Below are 20591 nucleotides of genomic sequence, written 5' to 3' on the forward strand. Positions count from 1 at the left end.
GCAATGCTGTTTTTCAGTGAAAGGTTTTTTGACAAAAGAAATGCTTTCATTGATTACCCTGAATTACAAATTATAGCTCTCTAATTTTTCCTCTTATAAATGAATACTCTTGACAATCTAGCCCCACATGTCAGAAAAAAAACTGAAACATTTATAATGGAAATTTAATTATAGTACAACTTTTGCTAGTCATCATTCCAAAGTCACCCATAATTATGCTCAGGTCATTTAAAGTTATTTTTTTAATTTACGTGGCCAAACGTGCCAGTTACACATTGGTTCATCCTCTCAAATTCAACACTATACTACAGTAATTAAGAAAATTACTGATTTTTTCAAAATTTTTTAGGCTAACTGCCAACAAAACATCTGCAGAAATAGTCAAAACAAAGAGCAACTGACAATTTGATTTTTGTTTCCAAAGAACATAAACTTCAGAAATGAAGTAGTTGTTCATAGAAATGAAAAGGCACTTCTGCATGTCAAGAGTAAACACTTATTATTACCTTTCTGCTTTACATGCATTTTTCCATACAATAATTCTAAAAGTTAACAGTCCACTATAAACATGATTTTCTACTGCAAAATTTCAGCACCAAAATGCCTTCAGAGAGCTTTTTGAAAGTACCGAATAATGGAGTAGGAAATGAAACTGAATTCTCCCTTTCCCAAAAGAAAGCCCTTTTCTCTCCTTCCAGGAAATGGATCAAATTTAATGAAATGAGTAAGCATGGACTAAATGCAGGGATAGTTGTTAATATATTTTAAATAATAAGAAGGGTGCTCAAATCATGGTATAAATTAAAAGACAGCTAAATGCAGACATCAGAAGCATAAATTTGAAAACGGAGTTGTTGAAACTATTTGAGAAGGCTGGGCATACTGAAATGCAAGAGCCATAAATCATTAACTTTACTGGCAATTAGATTTTAATCTCCACTATTTGTCTTTTAACACAGTACCTCATGATAATCCTAAGCAAAGCCTTTCCCAATTTTATTTCTTTTTTCTTCTTAGAGATTTAAGTTAGTATTTCTTTGCTGAATTCTTTACAGTAATTTTTTTTTTTTTCTTCCTGGGCAAGAATTCACTTAGCTATGTAGACATAGAGTAGGGGAAAAAAAAAGAATACAGAGCAGCTTTCCTCACTTATATGTTTCTGGCCTCTTAACAGTCCAGAAGAATCTCAGCTCCATGGGGATGCCCCTCTCTGCCTAAACAACACACTTAGCAGCAATTAGATGGATCATCAAAAAAACCCTCTTTTTTTACAGCTATAGAAGCTGAGGTCTAGTGCTCTGTGAACTGTCTCAATTTTGGTTTTGTTGTAAACAGAATTTTGATGCACACTTGCTCACCATGAGAGATCCTTGGATTGTAGGACAGAATTACCTATTTATAGCACTGCAACAGCCTAGTACTCTGAAGACGGAGTATTTTTTTCTCCAAAATCAGGATATCTCTTTACCAGGATATGCCCAGATTTCAGGTCTCAAACTTGACACATAACCTACAGTCTAGGCAATAATGTTGTAATTGAACTTCCCATAAAAAGGTATTATTAAAAAAGCCAGAACTCAGCACCAGCTTTTCTTCCTGGGAACCTTTAGGAGGTTAAACTGAATTCTGCAAATGACTCTACCTTTGCAAAACAAACAGGTCTGCAAAGTCAAAATGCTTCCCAAGTGCTGAAAAAACCTGGAAGCACCTGAATAGTGTAGTTGTTCATCTTCCCTTGAAGTGAGGTAAAATTAATATAACATTCTTTCTAAAAACCTTTGATAATTATGTTTTTTATAATTTGAATAAAACCCCAAACTACTAAAACGTTTAAAAAACTACAGCATCTCTGTGTTTCTACATCATTCCTGGATGTTTCATGCTTCATAGATACTTCAATAGAATTGTGCAGTTATGTGCTTTTAAAGCTGGCCAAAGCTGCTGGGCAAGATAGCATACGGTCTAACAGTCTCAAACAAAAGAGTGAGCCTTAAAATATTAAAACCAAGGAGCATGCCTGTCTGTTCATCCATTCCCATCTTTCAACACCCTTTAAAACCACTGGCAAATTTCATCCAAATAACTTACTTAAAATTTAAACTGGTTTGACACAGTACTGCCAGAATTTAATTCCAGAAGATGAGCGAGCCAAACTAGTGCCTCCATTCGGGAGGCTCAGGGCAGACAACCAGAAGTCTAACATCAAATACTCCATTTGACAACAGATTTGTTGTTAATTGGGTGCTCCCTCCTGCCATGCAGGTCTGTCATAAGGAAAAATGTGATTACTTTCATAAGGTGGTGATATTTAATATCATAGATGTCTATGGTACATCTTATTTTCCTGATTCCTAAATCAAAAGGAGTTATTAGACTTGGCTCAGAAGTTCTTTTTTTTTTTTTTTTTTAAGAAAGAAACCTGACCTTTAGAGCCTAAATTCTCTTTGGCCATAGGGTTGATACATTCATATGTATATATGAAGGAAAAAGAGATGGGGATATATGTATGTGTCTGTATATACACATACACACTCCTTGGCACACACAATAAGTTATTCTTTTAGACACAAAATGAAGTAAATATACACTGGTCACTTCAAATGTATAGAAGATTTTGCTTTGGTTTTGGATAAAACCAAGTCAGAGGAAAAGTCGTACTTTGCTATTTCATTTGCTAAAGCTTTTGCCAAAGGATTAACATAATTCAAAATTAAGTTGGCCTGTGAGTGAAAGACAGTATGGTATAACTGCATGTGAGAACTGGAATAGCTTATGTAAAAATAGGCCTCAAAAGAGGGGAGAAAGTGCTTAGCATAAAGTTGGTAAGGATAAATTTCAAGGCACCCATGAAACTTCACTGAAAATACACAGAATGCCCTTTCCTGTTATTTTTAATTGTTTTAGTAACAGAGTACCAATGTATTCATTTAAATCTGCAGTAATAATATACTTCTGAGAAGAGATATTCAAAGCATCTATGAAACAGCTTGTATTTCATTTGTTCAGAATGGAGTAATACTAAGGAATGCCCTGTAAATACAGAATTTTTTGCAAGTATTTATTATTCACCACTTTCATTAAAGCTGCCCACATGGCAGTCTTTTATTTATAACCAGTATATTCCCAGCTTGCTGGGTTTTTCTCACTCCATAACAAGCAGTTCTACCTGAATTGAAGTTGGGTACAATAATTGTTTGAGTGTTTTTGAGCTTATCCTTGTAACTAACAAGAGACTGCAACAAAGACTGGAGATGAAGATATGTCACAAGAGAAATCATATTATCTAGTTTTCCTTAAGGGTCATTATGTTTTACTCACATTGCCTCCACCTGGCAGATGTGAAATTAATAATTTTGCCCCTCAGGTCTGCTCTAAGTTAGTGAAGGTTCATTTGTCTCAAAGAACAGGTTAATTTCTTCCTCTGCAAATGTTTTGAAATGAGAATCTGTTAAAGTGAAGAAACAAGTCACCATTTATATGTCTGCTTTTCACACAATCAAAGACATGGCAGTTATTTTTACATACACTCTTGTTTCCATCCGTATATTAACCCAGCTGTAACTGTCAGGAAAGAGTCCCAAATGTTTCTCCTTATTCTAATGTGCAGCTTCTCAAAACAAACTGATCTGATAAGTCAGGTTTCATGCTCTGTGTCCTTACCAACACTAGACTGTGTCTATATTCCTCTCATACTTCAGCACATGTCAGAAAGAGCCAACAGACCTACATACTTGCAGCAGTTTTCCTGTCCTCTTTTTTCCCCTCCCCTTCATGTGGTGGAGAGTGAAAACGTTCTAGTTCTCAAGTGAGATCTCTGGATGCTCTATCTAACCAAAAACTATTTATTTAGGGACCAATGGAGACACGAAAGTGCAGCTATTAATAATTTCTATATAACGCCAGTTCTCTTGGTTGCCAGTATTAGAAGTTTTTGTGTTCGCAGGCTGAAGATTCACTGAATGGAGAACCAACCTGTGATTTCTCCTGCAAAGGGAAGACACATTTGATATGAAGGGGCAGATACTCTCATGGTGTTTATTTCCTAAAAGAAAATGTTCTGTTTTCGTTATGACTGGCAACCACAAATCTAGAGAAGCAACTAGAACAATGCAGTGTAACCCAAACTTTTGTCTGTGATAAAGTCTTCCATCACACCATACCTCACTGTTTACACAGCTTCAGACGAGGACAGGAATATAGTGAAAGATCATGATCTGCATATTAAAGCAGAGTCTAGGAAAATTTAACAAACTCCATGGTGACAGCTTCTCTTTCAAGATTCTGACAAAAATTTGGAATCACAGAGTAGCTGAGGTAGGAAAGGTCTGGTTCATCTGGTCCAACCCTCACTGTGCACCACCCTTGCTCTACCAGTGCCAACTACAGCATCTTGTCCAGATAACTTCTGCGTATCTCCAGTGCTCTTTACTCACTTACAAAACCATTTCACCACAGAAGGAGTTTGGGTTCATCAAGTATGACTTCTTCCCCTCTGTGAATCCATGCTGACAACTCCTGATCATATTTTTGTCCCTTGTATTCCTGGAAATGGTTTCCAAGATTGGTTGTTCCATCATCTTCCCAGGGTTTATGGTGAGACTGTGCAGATTGTAGATTTTTGTTTGGTGTGTGTGTGTTTTTTGGTTTTTTTTTGTTTGTTTGGGGTTTTTTTTGTGTGGTTTTTTTTTGTGTTTTTTTTTTTTTTTTTTTCCCCTCCCCAAGAACTTATAGGACTCCTAGGGGAAATTCTAGACTGTGAAGCAATGAGGAACAGAACTGGATTTAAAGAGATTTTTATATGGGAGGAATTTGGATTATCTGGGTTTTTCCCAACCCAAGATTCCTGATAACACAAGGGGAAGCTGTTCTGTAACACGGCATCAGAGAAGTCATCTCAGTAAGCAGCACCTTGGGCACTTGTTTCCAGGCAAGTGGATGCCAAAGAAGAGCTTTCATACATTAATCAATGCTGAAAACCATTTGTGTTTTCTGAAGGTCCCCTTCCAAGAAGATGACTTTCTGTTTTGTTTCCCCATAACAAGTAAGTGACCAGTGATACAGACACACACATGAACATATATATCTCACTATGCAGTATTTTCTTGGAATTCTACTAAAAACTTTCAGTTTATCTCCTGCACATCTGAAAGCTGCAATTCACCTGCTACAGTGCAGAAAATCCAAATAGCTTTTACCCTTAGGAGAAAGTGACCTTATATGAGACGGTTTGTTTATCAGAAAGGCATTAGAAAAAAAGAACAATACAGTAGGATCTTACTTCCATAATAAAACCATAAATAAAATGTAAGTTCACTGTGGACTCTAGTTATGATAAATCAATGCAACTTTCTACTAAAGTTTATTACAGTTTCAGGTTAGGAATGGAGATATCATGGCACTTTTCCATAGAAAATAAAATGGTGCAATATCTGCACCCTACTCCAAAGGGTTCAGGTGTCTCTGACCTGAGGTCTAGCTCTCATACAACACAGCTGCAAAAACCTTGGTTAAAACTTCTGAAGAAAATTACTAAGAGAAAGAGCTGTGGAAAAAAACTGCAGTATGGCTGCAAGTTGACATTTTCCTATGATCACAAAACTAAGCAATGTTAAGACTCTGTTACTTGTCTGAAAAAATCCTGAACCTCTTCATAGGCAGCTCCCCACGGTATAGCAATGAGAAGGAATAACTTAATTCCCAGCGGCACTAAGATCCTTCCTCTTTTCTTGAGACAAAAAGGTCAAGAGATTGAAGTCGTGAAGGACAGAGAAAAGCAGCTGCCATTTCAACCTAGAGAAGTTCTTAGGAAGGAACTCATCTTTCCTAATAGTGACATAGAATGGGGAAGGGCATGGGAATCAGCAGTAAGCACCACTGAGTTTCAAGAAAGGCTAGGGTAGGGACACTGACAAAGGGAGAGATTAACAAGAGAATTAATAACAAAAGAAGGTGGGAGGTTGCAAAACAGGGAATACCAACTGCAAAACTGACTTATTATTCAGAATGTTGTGCACAAGAAGATACAGACTGTCCATTCTGTAGGACCTAGACAGTGCTCTATGTCAAGGGGCAGGATGTCAATGGTGGCACTGAGTACTGTCCAGCATACCTGAGCACGCTGAATTTAAATGCAGGGTTCAAGACAGTTCCTGGCCTGTGCCATCTGCCCAGAGATATTTCTGCCTGGTGCAACCTGATGCAGGTCTGAACTGATCAGAGGGAAGAGGATACTCATTCTATCAGTGTATTCCGACACATGTAGATTTTTTTTTTTCACAATGCCAGTGGATGCCAATGAGCAGCACAGAACTAGTGAAATAATTTTGACACCTTGGAAGATTAACCAGCTCAATGCAAAGCAATGAGTGAACTGAGAAAAACAAAGATTATTCTTTTTCAAGAGAGGGGATTTAAAGAGTTCCTCTGCTCTGTTCTTCCAGATTGTAACAAGCCTTCTAGGAGTACCAGACATTTTACAACAAACCTGCAGCAGTGTTTTAAGAGCTCAGTTGTACTGGGAGTAACAGCTTTCCTCCTGACAAGCTCAGGTGACGGGATAGAAGAGACAGCAAAATCAACGATGTTAATTAAAACATTCCTGTTACTTCTTTGTATCAAAATTATTGGTTAAATTGACAGTGATTGTTTTTGCAAATACTCCAGGGTTGTAATTGTGTCTTAGCACAAAGAAGTAGAGATCTGACTGTTAAAAAAACTCCACAGTTTGGGGATAATTCATCAGAAGATTCTTTTATTTATTTTTTAAATTTCCTTAAATTACAGTGGAGTTTTCTGGTTCAGTAAAGGAAAATATGCTAATTTTCAGAAATTATGCCAAATGTCACAGTGAAAAAAAAATTATGAGAAAAAGAAAACAACTTTCCCTAGGGGGCCTTAACAATCCCCTCCCTTAGCAGGAGGGAGGATTTTATTTTAACTTTTCTTCCTAAGGTAGCTGTCTTTAAGACATATCTATTCACCAGTCGATGCAAGGAACAACATAAATTAGAAATAACATCTCCTAACAGAGGGGCTATGGGAAAAAAAAAAAAATTGCAAGAGCTCATTTAACAATTCTGCATTATTCAGGTGTGCTTTAACTGGGGCACTGTTTCATCACCAGAATGCAGAGACACAGACCAGATCAAGATTTGTATCATGCAACGAATGTCAAAGACAAAGCATGCTGCAAAGCCCTGAAATAAATAAATCTACCCACAGAAATACTGATATGGTGTCATGGTTTGACATGGAAGTGAATTTTTTCAGGAAGTTGGGTCAAACCAATCAGTGGTCAGGTTTGGATATTGGCACCTGGAGTGACCACTGAAGGTATGGACATGCTTCTGAGAACACAGGGGGTTAAAAGCAAGAACTCCCAGGGGAACTGTCTCTTTGTTCCGGTCGTCAGAGAGTGCAGACTCTCCCCTGCCTGGCCATGGGCTGGGTGGGGGAGGGGAAGCCATATGGCCTGGTCAAGGTAGACCAGGGGGCTGAAGGACTGGAACCGAGCCAGCTCCTGCGGACAGAAGGGTGGAGAGAAACAGAGATGCCTTTGTTCCACCCCCCCAAAGGGAAAGAGACAGAGAGCCTGATGGCACCTGGAGATTTGCTGGCAGAGGAGGAGAAGGGGGGGGGGGGGGGGGGGGTAGGAAGAAGATGGGGAAGATGCCCAGTGTGGGAGTTGGGAGTTCTGGGCAGAGATTTCAGCTGTCTGGGGAGTCTGAACTTTTAACCCTATCCTGGAAAATGAAGGCTTTGTAAAATATTAATCCTCCTCAATTTATAGTGGAAGAGAGACAGTCTAGGACCTGAGATGTTAGAAGAAGAAATTTTTAGGTGGGAGGAGATGATGGAGTAGCTTTTGTCTGGACTTTTCTTGTTAGCCATAGACTGAACCAAATTCTCCTGCAATAGAGACTGCATTTTAGGGGGATGCAGTGGTGAACCAAGGAGACCTGCTTCAGCAACCGCCAGCACAGGAATGGCAAGAACAGAGAAAAGCTGAGGAGGGAATGGTGATGCCCTCTGTCTTCGGGAAGAAGATGATCTCTGTTCCTGGACCCTTGGCCCCAGGGGAAAGTGGGGGGGACTGTAGTCCCAAGATGAGAAGCTGAACTGTTGTATCTTTGGGTCCGTGGCAAAGCATCCTTAAAGGAGCCCTATGAGCAGTCTGTCCATGCACGGTGGTGAGAGCACTGTGACATGGAAAGGAGAGTGTCACACTGGCAGATTTTTCTCTGGGTGGTTGCCATGTGTGACATGGAAACACAGGAGGTGGCAACTGTGTTTCCTGGGGGGGGGGGGGGGGTCAATGGTGCAAGAGAGACTCCTCTCTCCCTTGATGGACTGAGTATTGATTATCTGAAGGGTGGCAACTTGATCAGGAATCCCGGGTGATGTCTCACTGTGGTTGTTTTGGAAATTGGGTGGGAGGAGGAGTGTTTTGGAGGGTCTTCATCCTGGATTTAGTGTGTGTGTCTTTTACAGTAGTAGTAGTTTAATAAAGTGGTTATTTCTCATTTGTTATTAAGCTTGGGCCTGCTCTGCACTGTTCCTGATAACATCTCACAGCATTTCTATTACAAAGGTGTATTTTCATGGGGGCACTGGCATTGTGCCAGTGTCAAACGATGACATATGGATAAGAAGAAACTACAAAACACAGTCTATCTTATTAATCCTTCAACATATCTACTTCACTTTTACTATGGACAGTTCCACTGGTTTGGGGTCAGATTGGAACAATCAGGAACAACAGTGATAGGAAAAGGGGAAGAGTTTCAAACTGGAAGTAGGGTTAGATCAGATATTAGGAAGAAATTCTTTACTGTGAGGGTGGTGAGGCAGTTGGAACAGATTGCCCAGAGAAGCTGTGGGTGCTCTATCCCTGCATTCTGTATTCTAGGTTCACAATATCATATGAGATGGTTGTGGGGAGAGGGAGCTTTCAGCATAGGAACAGGTGATTTAAATTCCAGACAACCTGGGAAGGCCTTCTTTTCACACCTTTAAATGAGAAAACCCATTCTTTCTAAGTCTGACAGAAATGTGGCTCACCATGGCCAAAATCCATTAAACTACTTCAAACCTGAACTCCACATTCTAGGTTAAATCTAATCCAGACTTCAACGTAATTCTTTGGCTTTCTGAGAATTACACTGAAAGAGCACTTGCATTATGTTTCATCAAAAGGAAACAAAGCACTTTCTGAAGTGACAACTGCTCCAGTGAGTGTGATGCACCCAAGTCTGGAGAGATTTTTTTTCTTTGCATTCTAATTATAGATGCTTTTATTTAGTAAAGTTACTGATAAGACTTGTCTATTAGAAGCCTCTGAAATCTCATTTTGCTAAAATGAAAACATATTTCAAATGCTTTGGAGAACTATTAAGATTATTGAATGCCTAGCATACTGCTTCAAGTCTCCAAGTGGTTCACTATCTTCCCCTAGGGAACAGGCAAGCAGCATGCAATTATCACAGTAATTAAAAAGGTGCAATGATTCTTCTCTTAAAGACTCCTGTTTTATTAATTCTATGGTAGGCTTTGGAGACTGGCATTATTTTACTCCTACCCAGCTTAATTATACCGTCATTAGTTTATCAGCATCTCTTTTTAAACCCTTGGGCCAGTTATTAGCATGTCACTTGCTAACAGTTAACCAATAACCACTACACCTTCAAAGCAGGGTCTTCTGCTATAAAAAAAAAAAAAAAAAACCAATTTGTACAGACAGATTTAATATCATCATTCAATTTACATTTTTCAGTCATTTAACTTTCTGCTTTTAATTTAAGAATGTTACTGTTTAGCTTAATGAAAACACAAATAATTCTGATGTATTACAAGACACTACCAGGTAATAAAACACTTCCAGTACACACTGGTTTATGAAACTGAATGCCTGTTTTAATACTCAACAGTATGTACCACTGAGAAAACAGAAAGCAGATGATATTCTTAAATATTAACTAAAACTGCGGATATCACTCTCTACTAAGTCTGGTTAAATTTCCCTCACAGCAGCCTGTTTGGCACTGCATTTTGGATTTGTGACGAATCCAAGACTGGTAACACAACACAACCCTACGGGACAGGCTCACTTACACAGCACCCAGTACTGCATTACTACCTGATTATACAAGCAGATGAAAAAATCATTAGAAAAACTTTTTAATTTTAAAATAACTGAAATAACTGTGTATTAAATATGTACTTACCTTGTCTAGACAGACATTTTACATTGTTATGAAGGGCACAGTGACCCAGAAACCCTCCTGAAGGGAACTATACTTCATTTTTATGCTCCACTTTTGACTAAGCTGAAGTTATCTTAGCCTAGTAGAGAAAATCTTATAAATACAAAATACTTAACTTTATAATTTAGCTGTACTGCTTTTGGGTACTTTTCATTAAATACTTTTTTCCAGTAACAAGAGGAAGAAAAAATGCCAAAAATAACATCAGAGAGTTAGTACTTGTATAAGTTTGCATCTTTAGAACATATAAGTGGGATTCTGACAGCAACTATATTTCATTTTGTGTTTGACATCACACCAATTCAATTCAACTGAAATGACATTTACTCACTGACAGGTGGCCAGGTGACTTTACAAAAAGTATATGCAATGGAAACATATTTTTTCTGTTGAAGTACATAATTTTTTGAGTTCAAAAGGCAAGTAAGACTAAGTAATCCCTTAAAAGCCTAGGAACAATGAGCTAATACCCCTTGCTACTCCCATTTTCTCTAGCTACACTCCTGCCTATCTTCCACCACCTTTACAGCAGCAAAGAGATGATTCAAAATATTGGGGAAAAATAGTAATTACCAAAGAAAATCCTGGTCACAGTATCCTCTATTATTTTCTGAGTGGCTAAATCCCAAACTACTATCACTGCCAGTCTTACTGAAAATTATCCTACAATTGCTTCTGTGTAATAGGTGAATTTTGTATGCTGTTACAATCAGAGGTCAACTCTATTAATTATAACATCCAAAACAGGGGCCAAGATTGCTACAACGCACCAGAAATTGCACTATCTCATTTAGTCAAGAGACATGCTGTCAGTCACTCAAGAAAGTGGTCCTTTGCTAAACCTCATCTGCTAATTGAGACTCAACAGTGAATGCTTTTGCTGTTACCCAGGATCTCTTCCCACTTTATCTACAAGTTTGATACAACTGACATTGAAAAAAAAAAAGCATGCACAGTCATTATTTCATCTACAGTCTACAGTGGCACGGAATGTTGCTTTCAAGGTCACTGTAGCTGGAAAATGCTAATATATTATACTTAAAACCATTCAGTCTTAATTACTGCAACCTACTGGTTTAAGACAGACAGTAAAAACTGCCAGTGAATTAACTTATGTCTTCAGCCCTAGAAAGATGCTTACAACTTTCCTATCACCTTGGAGTACTCACCAGCACATTTTGTTCTTGTTTTGAGAGCTGGGCCAGGAGATCCTGTTCCTCCTTCACCTGGTCTTGTAAGTAACACACTGATTTCATATTCTGTATCAGGATCCAGGTGCCCAATCTTGTAGCTTGTGGAGTCCACGGGTTGTATGTCATACCAGCTTCCACTTGAAGTTCGATACTCAACTTCTCTTTGGATAATAGGTCCATCCCCATTGATGGAATTGGCATTCAGCTGTATCCAGAGGTAAGTTGCACCAACTGAGGACAGCTGAGGTGGAGCAATGGGGACTGGTGGCTCTGAAAAACAGTAAGATATGATAACAAGCTATGATTACACTTCCATTTTTTTTACTTCTAAAACATTCAAATAAGCAAGGGTTTTGTACTACATTAGAGGTGACTGCATAAAAACATGGATATGAAGAAATCACCACTACAATTGATTTATTTTCATTAACTGCAATATTCAGATTCATTTGCTTATGCAGTTGGAGATTTTAACCTGAAGGTTTTGGTTTAAACCTCGTAACTTCAAATCAGGTGCAAATGGAATTCTATTCACTCAACATTCCATGGCAACTCCCAATTTAAAAAGAAAGATAATCTCAGGTTTTCTCATACAAATACAGTTCATTCTGGATATTAATATTAATCCTACCCACAACTAATGTTTTCAAGCTATTTATGTTGTAGCCCATCCTTACACATAATGAGAACAGAAATTTCTGCGCAGAAACAAAATGAGTTTTTAAAATAATTATTTTTCATGTACTTAAATATTCAGCCTTTATATTTTCAGACTTCCATGTAAGTGGAGTAAGTACAGTAATTTTTCATGTTCTATACTTCAGTTAAATGAAAGCTGGGGGATTTCTTGAGTTTTTACTAGAGGTCTGTTTCTACTTCATGTAATGGCTATTTTCACTAACTACCACATAGAAAGGGTACTCTGTATCACAGAACAAGCATGCATGTGATAACCCGATAGTTTGGATTCTGAAGATTTCAAAACTGACCAAAGTTTTAAACTCACTTTAATTTACTCTGAGATGGGCATCTTATTTTAAATTAGACTGCAGAAATAATTTGCAGACATCATCTTTTTTTAAAGGTAAATAACAAATTTTTTTTTCCCTACTGGTTAAATTACTCTGCTTTTTCATGCATTCTATCTGTCAAAAATTCGCCTTCCTGCTGGTTAAATATATTCAAGTAGAATGGAATCAAGCCATAGTAATAAGACACTATTTGATCCAATATTCTATTCTATTCTTAACATATCTATCAGCAAACACTGTCACCTTCTTAAGGCTACATAGAATATGCAATGAACACAGGACATCTGTCTTTCCTAAGCTTTCGATTCAGATTTAGCCTCTTCTGCTAACCATTTCCCTCTGTACTGAGATACAGGTAGTCAAACAGACAAGAAGTTGAATTTATGTATTTCATCATTTTGTCATGCTCTTCAAAGTCACAGTTAAAGCAAAGAACATAAAAGAATGAAACAATAGGGAGAAAGGATCTCTGGGAAGCATTCAGTATTTCCTGAGAAATAGAAAAAATGCTATTTTAACAAACACATAATTATCCTATGCTATTCCACCTTTTTTCATTTATAGAAAGAGTAACTCAGAGCACTAAGTACACTGAAGATTAGCTGTGCCTCAGATTGATGGTGTTTCTAATTAGCAGGGTACACTTGTATGCAAGCTTCGATCTGTGCAATCTGTTAGCAATTGCTGAAATACAACACTACAAACCAGCAAACACAGGCGTCATCACTGTGTGTTTTCATCTTAACAAAACTAAGTGATTACTATCATGAAGAACACAATACAAAGGGCAACAAACCAGAACATCTCCAAAGATATCTATTAAGCATTACTAATTGGAATAGATATAATAATAGCTATAAAAATATTGTGGCAGATTCCAGGACACAAATATTGTTTAGATATTCAAATCAGCAGTGAAAGCATAGTTTTATGTCAACAGCAATATATGGCAAACTGATGTAATTGCTGAGTTAGAAACATACTGTAGCTTTATTGAAACTATTCTTCCTAAAGTATGTAAAGTATGGCTTCATACAGTGATAGTATGTCTGGAAACAGTTCCGACTTGACTCAAAATGATTTAGCATCAATTTAAATCATTAGGCTGTTTTGTGAACCAAGACATGAAATGGAACTTTTATAGAGGATCCTAGGGCATTTACTTAGCCATGCTGAAAGAACAGTTAATTACGTTCAAGTTTCAAATGCTACTAAGGGCTGTTGAAGTGCCATTCAAAATGCAAACTCAGGAGTTAGGTCACTAAGGTTAGTGGTTACACCAATTCATTCCAAATATTACAAGTACTTGAAACAGACAGTATTTTATTGTCTTTTTATACCTCGGGGCATGTTTTTCATTTGGCGGGAACCACAATGAAAAGGTTAATTAAAGTTACATTATTTCAGCAAAGCCTGCATATACTGCAATTTCATACTATAAACATAGTTTAATACCAAAAGTTACCTTCTCACCAGAGATCGAGACTACCTAAAATCAACCTTTCATTACAAATATGATGCTCATATTAAGTGACTGGTTAAAAACATGTGACTCAATTAAGCAGACCCTCTAATACAAACACTGTATAACCAAATATAATTAAATTATTTTAAGACTGAAGTCTGAAATGTATTCTTCTGTCTTTTGTTTTGACAGAATGATTTAATATTTTTAGGATGCTGAGGAGTTTGAATCACTTAGGTAAGTATCACACTGCAGCACGACTGTCCTTTACTAAAAGCAGTTTTACTGGCAGCCACTGAGGTAGTCTCAATTAAATAACATGCAAATTAATACCTTTATGAAACAGTACAATAGACTTGATATTTCAGCGCTGTGTATGTTCAAGGAAGGATTTTCAACTGACAGCAGAAAAAAGTTTGTAGCAGTAGCTATTTAGTACAATGACTTAGCTTAAAGAGGAGTTCTTCCTTGCAGATCTCCTCCTGAAGCAAGTAGACAAATATATTCAGTACTGTGAAGCCCTTTTAAACATAGGTTTTTAAAATAGAATGTTAACTGAAAAAAAAAAAAGAAGGTAAGTGAATCCATATTTCAAATTTTATGCTTTTTAGACTTCAATCCTCCTCTTGAATTCTCTGACAAATGACAATGGGCACAATCCCTTAGGGAAAGGAAACAGTGGCTACCTTACAAAGTCAGAGGTCTGTAGGGGACAGAAAGCTTTAAGCAGGTGCTCTCAGGTGACTCTACAGAAATAGATAATTTGTATTAAATATGAGGAAAAGACAGACTTTATGATAAGGAGCAGCCCTTCTCTTACACAGATAATAAAACCAAATGTAGCCATATATGAATGTAAACTATTTATTCTTATGCACTTTTTATTACTTGAAAACACACTTGAAACTGCAACTCCTTCATTTAAACTGCTTTGTTCTTAAATTACACAGATTTTCCAAACATTTTATACAACATCTTAACATCTTTTACTCTGCAGTTCTTATCAAATTTTAATTGGGAGGAGAAGGCATCACACTGAGATGCCACTGGAAATAATATAAATCTCTAAGATTTAAGTGAGTTGAAGAAGACAAAAATAGACATTTCTTCTCAGCAGCTCAGAAGCACTATCTTAAAAAATGACAAGATCTACTTCCTAACTTTTTGGAAATGCATGAATGCGTGTATGTTTACCTTCTCTTCTTTTTTCCCCTCTACAAAATCATAGAATCGTGTTGGAAAACAGCTCCAAGATAATGCAATTCAAGCTCTGACCAAACACCAAGATGCCAACTAAACCACGGCACTAAGTGAATGTTTTCAGGGATGGGGACCCCACCAGCTCCCTGGGCAGCCCATTCCAATGCTTAACCATCCTTTCAAGGAAAAAATTCTTCCTGATGTCCAACCCACATCTCCCTGGCAAAGCTGGAGTCTATGAGCTCTTGTCCTCTTCTCTGTTGCCTGGGAGAAGAGGCTGAGCCCCACCTGGCTACAACCTCCTGTCAGGCAACTGTAGAGAGCAATGAGGTCCCCTCATCTGCGTATGCAGCTTTTTGTTCTTGCACTCCTCAATATCCACGTTGTTAATCCGTCACCATTTTACTCTCGAAGTACAAGGATTCATCAAGATGGAGAGCTGTATACTAAAAGCACACAAATGGTAAGCTCATAGGTCTTGATCCCTGTGCCTGGATCCAGCCTGCCCCAGAGGAGCTCAGATCCCCGCTTGCAATTAAATACTGTACACTGTATTTAGAATTTTGGGGGAATTTGAAAGATGAACTCAAGGAAGTCCCAGGGTCTTGCTGGGTTTTATTTAGCAGTTTGTTAACTAACTGTATTTGAGAACCTATTTTCACAGGAAGAGAAAAATAGCATTTTTGACATAACTAGTACCCTCCTGAAAAAATATTACTGCTTCAAAGTCCACAGCCTTCAGGCACTTTCCTATGGCAACATCACTAAGATGGATGAACTGTATCAGCTCTTCTATGTGGAGGTTTTCTCACCAACTCCAGGCTGAAGCACACACCCACACTGAAAAATACAAGTCTCCAGTCAGTTTGCCAAAAAATGAGCATATGAAACTGGACTTCATTATAGGAATTGTTGGGCGACAATAAAAATAAGTCCTAATGCCAGCACTGTTGGTAAAAAAAGGGGTACAGACAGTGATGGATCCAGCATGAAAGGTTAGTTGGAGAGAGCAAAAAACAGATGCCAAGTATCTGTGTATATTTAATGCATGAGAACAACTGATACCACAGGAAAGTAATTGTTAATATTTTCTTACTATGTATTGATGTCAAAATTACTTTGCCCTCCAGAATAAAATCTTTGCTCTAGAGGTCCTGAAGAGGTTTGTTTCTGTTCCCAGTGTTAAAAAGATTTTCATTTGGAAAATGCAGGCATTTAGGTTGCCAGCATTACAGATGGCTACCTTTCTCTGCCCTTGCTTAAAAACCTAGCCAAACTCCTTTTAACCAATTTGACACCTAGGTTTACCTTGTTTGAACTCAATAAGCAGTCTGAACTCTGTAATAATCTGATGTCTGCTAGACAGGCTCATTCTGTTCTCTTAAATCTAATCTGTGTTGGATCTGCCCACTATTAGGAAACTTCAACCTAGGGGCCGTATGTAGAACTCTAATTTACTTCACCAAACACATTTAATCAATTCCACCCGAGTATTTTCCTTTTGCTCAATGTTTGATTACTTTTATGTCATCTATTAGATACCAGCTGATGTTTTTTACAATAAGTGGGTTATCTGACAAGGCCAATTTCATGCCTCCCATTAGATGAAATGACATTTCAATCTAATTCTCTGACAAACTTAGATGAGGATACTGTGCCGTTTGAGCACATACAATGACAAGGCACTTGTCTTTTCAGCCTTTTTTATCAGAACAAACACTCAGGTAAATTGAAAACCTCCCCTTCAGGATTTATTTAAATAGAACAATCAATACTTTATTATACCATCCTCTGAAAAGCATGTAAGTTACCACAAACAAGTTTTCAAATAAAACCCTTTCTTTCCTCCCCTCTTTTTAAGGCCAGACTAATTGTTCACTGACAAGCTTTTTCTCATTAACTAGACAATATTCGTGTTTATTATTATTTAATAACAGTACAGACAGCTCTTTAATTGCGATTTTCCCCCCATCCATACTGCTGAAATTTTGCTGTAACATGCCCACTCAGGTGAAAAAAGAAGATTAAAAAAAAAGAAGAGGGTAAGAACACCTGGCAGTTTCTTACATGTCTTTCATTTTCAAGATGTCATTCCTATTCCTTTGTGATTGCAGGTTTGATTTGCAGCACCTGAAACTAGCAGCCCTTCTGCTCTTTTTCAAGAGTTCTGGTACCTCATCTCCAGTGCCACACAATATCATGCCACAACAGCACTACAAAGCTTAAAGATCTTTACACACATAATTGGAATCTACTTAGAGTAAGTTCCTATTTAGTGAAACTTTGTCTACAGTGAAGTGGAATGAATGTTGTACAGAGTTCTAACCCACTCTACTGTGCAAACACCTTGACTTGAAAGCAAATATATTTTGAAAAAAGCCCTATTCCAGAGCAGAACTTTTTGCAACTTGAGTTACAGGTTCAGTAACCAGAATGAAACAGACCATGAAAGAACTGATTCTCTTCAACTTAGGAATGCTCTGTTTGACTCTCCTGTCATTCTAGCAATGTAATCCCAAGGAAATTCTTCTTAAGGCAGTTTAGTTATACAAGTGTAAATGAGAAGAGAATTAAATTCATTGTTTGTAACAAAGAGGGGGAAGTAATTATACCACTGTTTTTACATATACCATTATTAAGCCATCAACAATTCACAAGTATAATAAACATTACATGCAGTGTGGGCATATGTACATTCTTCATGATTTACAGATAGTAATGAATTAAAAAATATACAGCTGCACTGAAATCAACCTGTTATCTTTGAAGAACTGATATTGAAGAACACCTGCTAAAAATTAGGAAATACCATTTCTTAATTATACGTCATCAATAAGAAAGCGTACTTATTCATTAGCCCCTAATGCTGCTGTTCTGTACAGTCATCTAATGTTTTACAGCACAATGCTTAAAATGGGTCTTTTTAGGTCAGAAGGAATGACCTGCAGGTGGTCTCATAAAAGCTCCAACACAGGCAATGGGGATTACCATAATTACTTTGCCACTCTACAAGCAGTTAATGGGATTACACCCTAAGGCTATCCACTTGCTCAGAGTGCCCAGTGCAAATCTTCTGAAAGAATCTGGGTAAGCACAAATGCTTTAATGATACGCTTCATAATTTCATCTATTGCACCTCAAAAGAAGCACTAACAAATTAAAACACCCTGAATCAAAGAGATTGAGAAGAAATGAACTCCTTTAGCTTCCTGCACCTCTCCTTATTGATGCAGTAACTCCTCCCTCTGCCTCCTTCAGGCAGTGCTCGTTCCTCTTTGTTTTCACTGGTGCTAGGTCTGAAAGATGCTTCATCATTCCTACTGTGGTTATAGCCCATGCTTCCTTTCTTTGCTGATTTTCCTATGTATCTATTTTTGGCCATCTACTTTATTTTCTTTTCATGCTTGCACTGAAATAACCTCATTTTTTCCACCATGCCTTATAATTATATTCTCATCTCACCCACTCTATTTGTTTCTTTTTTTATCTGTCAATTTAAATAGCTCTTCTATGTTTTCATGCTACAATTTGTTTTGTCTTGTTATCTTCATACCCTGGTTATTTCCAACATCCTTCTTTTGTCCTGTTTCTCTTCATTTTCTCTACAACACATTCACTAAAACCCTATTCTTGCTTTTGGAAAATGGTTTATTCTTCATTATGGCTTTCTTGCATACTCTTCTACTGGTGACAGATTATTCCCCATTCTACCTACACCTAAGTGTTCCCCGAAGTTTTACACCCCTCCTTATACTGAAATATGTGTATTTTATGTGTTCACTGAAATGTAAATCTTGCATATTTTGTAGTAAGTATATTTTTAGAATACAATCTCCACAAAGGGGGCAAGTAGCCATTCCTATGTTCATACTTTAAATAAAAGCTTGTAAAGGTGTACAGGTCTAAACAGTGCATTTTGGGGAAATATTTAGAACAGCAATCAACAAGTACCTAGTTAATTAGCCCTGGTTTCTTCTATCACTCCCTTGTTACAGCTGGCTAGACTCTTAAGATTTACAGAAATAAAATCTATTTACTGAACCTCTTATCAAGTTCTAACAGGCTACGGGTGACATTCTTGCTGCATTAGCAACTGCAAGCCCTGATTCCATACAGGGAGCATGCAAACACTGATCTGTATGGTGAAGTACCTTTGACTATCAGTTCTGCATAGTTGGATACACCAACTCCTCCTTCCGTCCGGATCATGCAGCGATAGTTGCCAGCGTCCCGCTTCGTGGCATTCACCACACTAAAAAGAGCTACAAATTGTCGGGCACTGAACACTTTTATGTCCTTCAAAGGTGCATCCCGTACATAAATGCCCTAGGCAAAGAAAATAAAATAAAGAGTATTATTAGTCATATTAAAAAAAAAAATACTGACAACCCATTTTACTTCTTTCAAGTTCCCCAGGAGGAAAGGAAAGATAGAAGCAGAAGTCTGCATGTTACTTTTACAGGTGTGACAATGAGACTGTTCTGCCTTCCCATGTTAGTTAAACCATTCATCATGAGTGGGCAACCATTAATCTGTAACAGCTGCTTTCAACTCTTTATAGATTAACTAATAGAAAGATTTGAGAACAATGTAACATTTACTTGCTTAGCTTGTTTTACACAGATACTTAGATTTATTTATTTTTTTAAAAAATTAAGCCCAGCATAGTCAGTCTGTGCTTTCTCTTCTCTTCCTGTATCTTCTGCTTGGGATATGCATTTTTCAGGGAGACATCAGTGGATGGTTCTCATAACAGCACCCACCCAAGGGGTTATCAGACACTCTGGTAGAAGAGACTAGGTAGAGATTTATCAGGTAAATGACCTGAAGCTGTCTCCACCTCTCACTTCCTCAGCATGGAACTGGAAAATGGGCAGTTTTTATTTCAGTGCACTGTCTTGCTGTCAATTCAACACATTACATATATGGCACAAGAAAAAGAGTCCTGTAACAGCTAAGGAGCACAAGGAGTAAAAAACGGAGGGGGGAAGACAGAAGAAGGCAGAGATGATAACTTGCCACGTCCTTTGACACAAAGATAATGGCAGAGAGACTTGGCTCTCAAATCCTCATCAGAACTCATGCTCCACCTGACCATGAAATAGGATATGTGCACTATGAACACTCAAAAACATGCAGAAAATGTGTAATGATTGAATTATTAAAGCTGGATGGAAAAAAAAAAATCAAACCAACCACCAAAACGTACTGACAACAAACGAGAAAGATGCACTTTTCATACAATGATACGTATTCCAACAAACTGGAACATGAAGAGAAACTGGAAAACCCCAACCAGCACTTCACAAAAATCACTGTCTCCAGGAAGGCACATACACTATCAGATGCTACATAATAACACCAGGTATGTTTAGTGTGTTTCTCTGACTTGAGGAGCTTCAAGCAGGTCAAGGGTCCTGCATTATCAAGCTCCTATAAA

The 20591-nt window shown here is 37.7% G+C and overlaps 1 protein-coding gene across 6 annotated transcripts in view; it reads right to left on the reverse strand.

Moving 5' to 3' along the window:
* Window positions 1–20591, reverse strand: part of PTPRM (protein tyrosine phosphatase receptor type M) — a 445383-nt gene that overhangs the window by 259748 nt on the left and 165044 nt on the right. For all 6 annotated transcript variants that reach the window (XM_053979855.1, XM_053979842.1, XM_053979831.1 and 3 more), the window contains exons 6-7: window positions 19303–19477; window positions 11432–11725 (exon numbers count right to left, since the gene is read on the reverse strand). In XM_053979855.1, the coding sequence (XP_053835830.1) occupies window positions 11432–11725; window positions 19303–19477 (469 nt within the window). The remainder of the gene's footprint in view (window positions 1–11431; window positions 11726–19302; window positions 19478–20591) is intronic.

Source organism: Vidua macroura, chromosome 1 (assembly GCF_024509145.1).
Source record: "Vidua macroura isolate BioBank_ID:100142 chromosome 1, ASM2450914v1, whole genome shotgun sequence".
Classification (NCBI taxonomy): domain Eukaryota; kingdom Metazoa; phylum Chordata; class Aves; order Passeriformes; family Viduidae; genus Vidua; species Vidua macroura.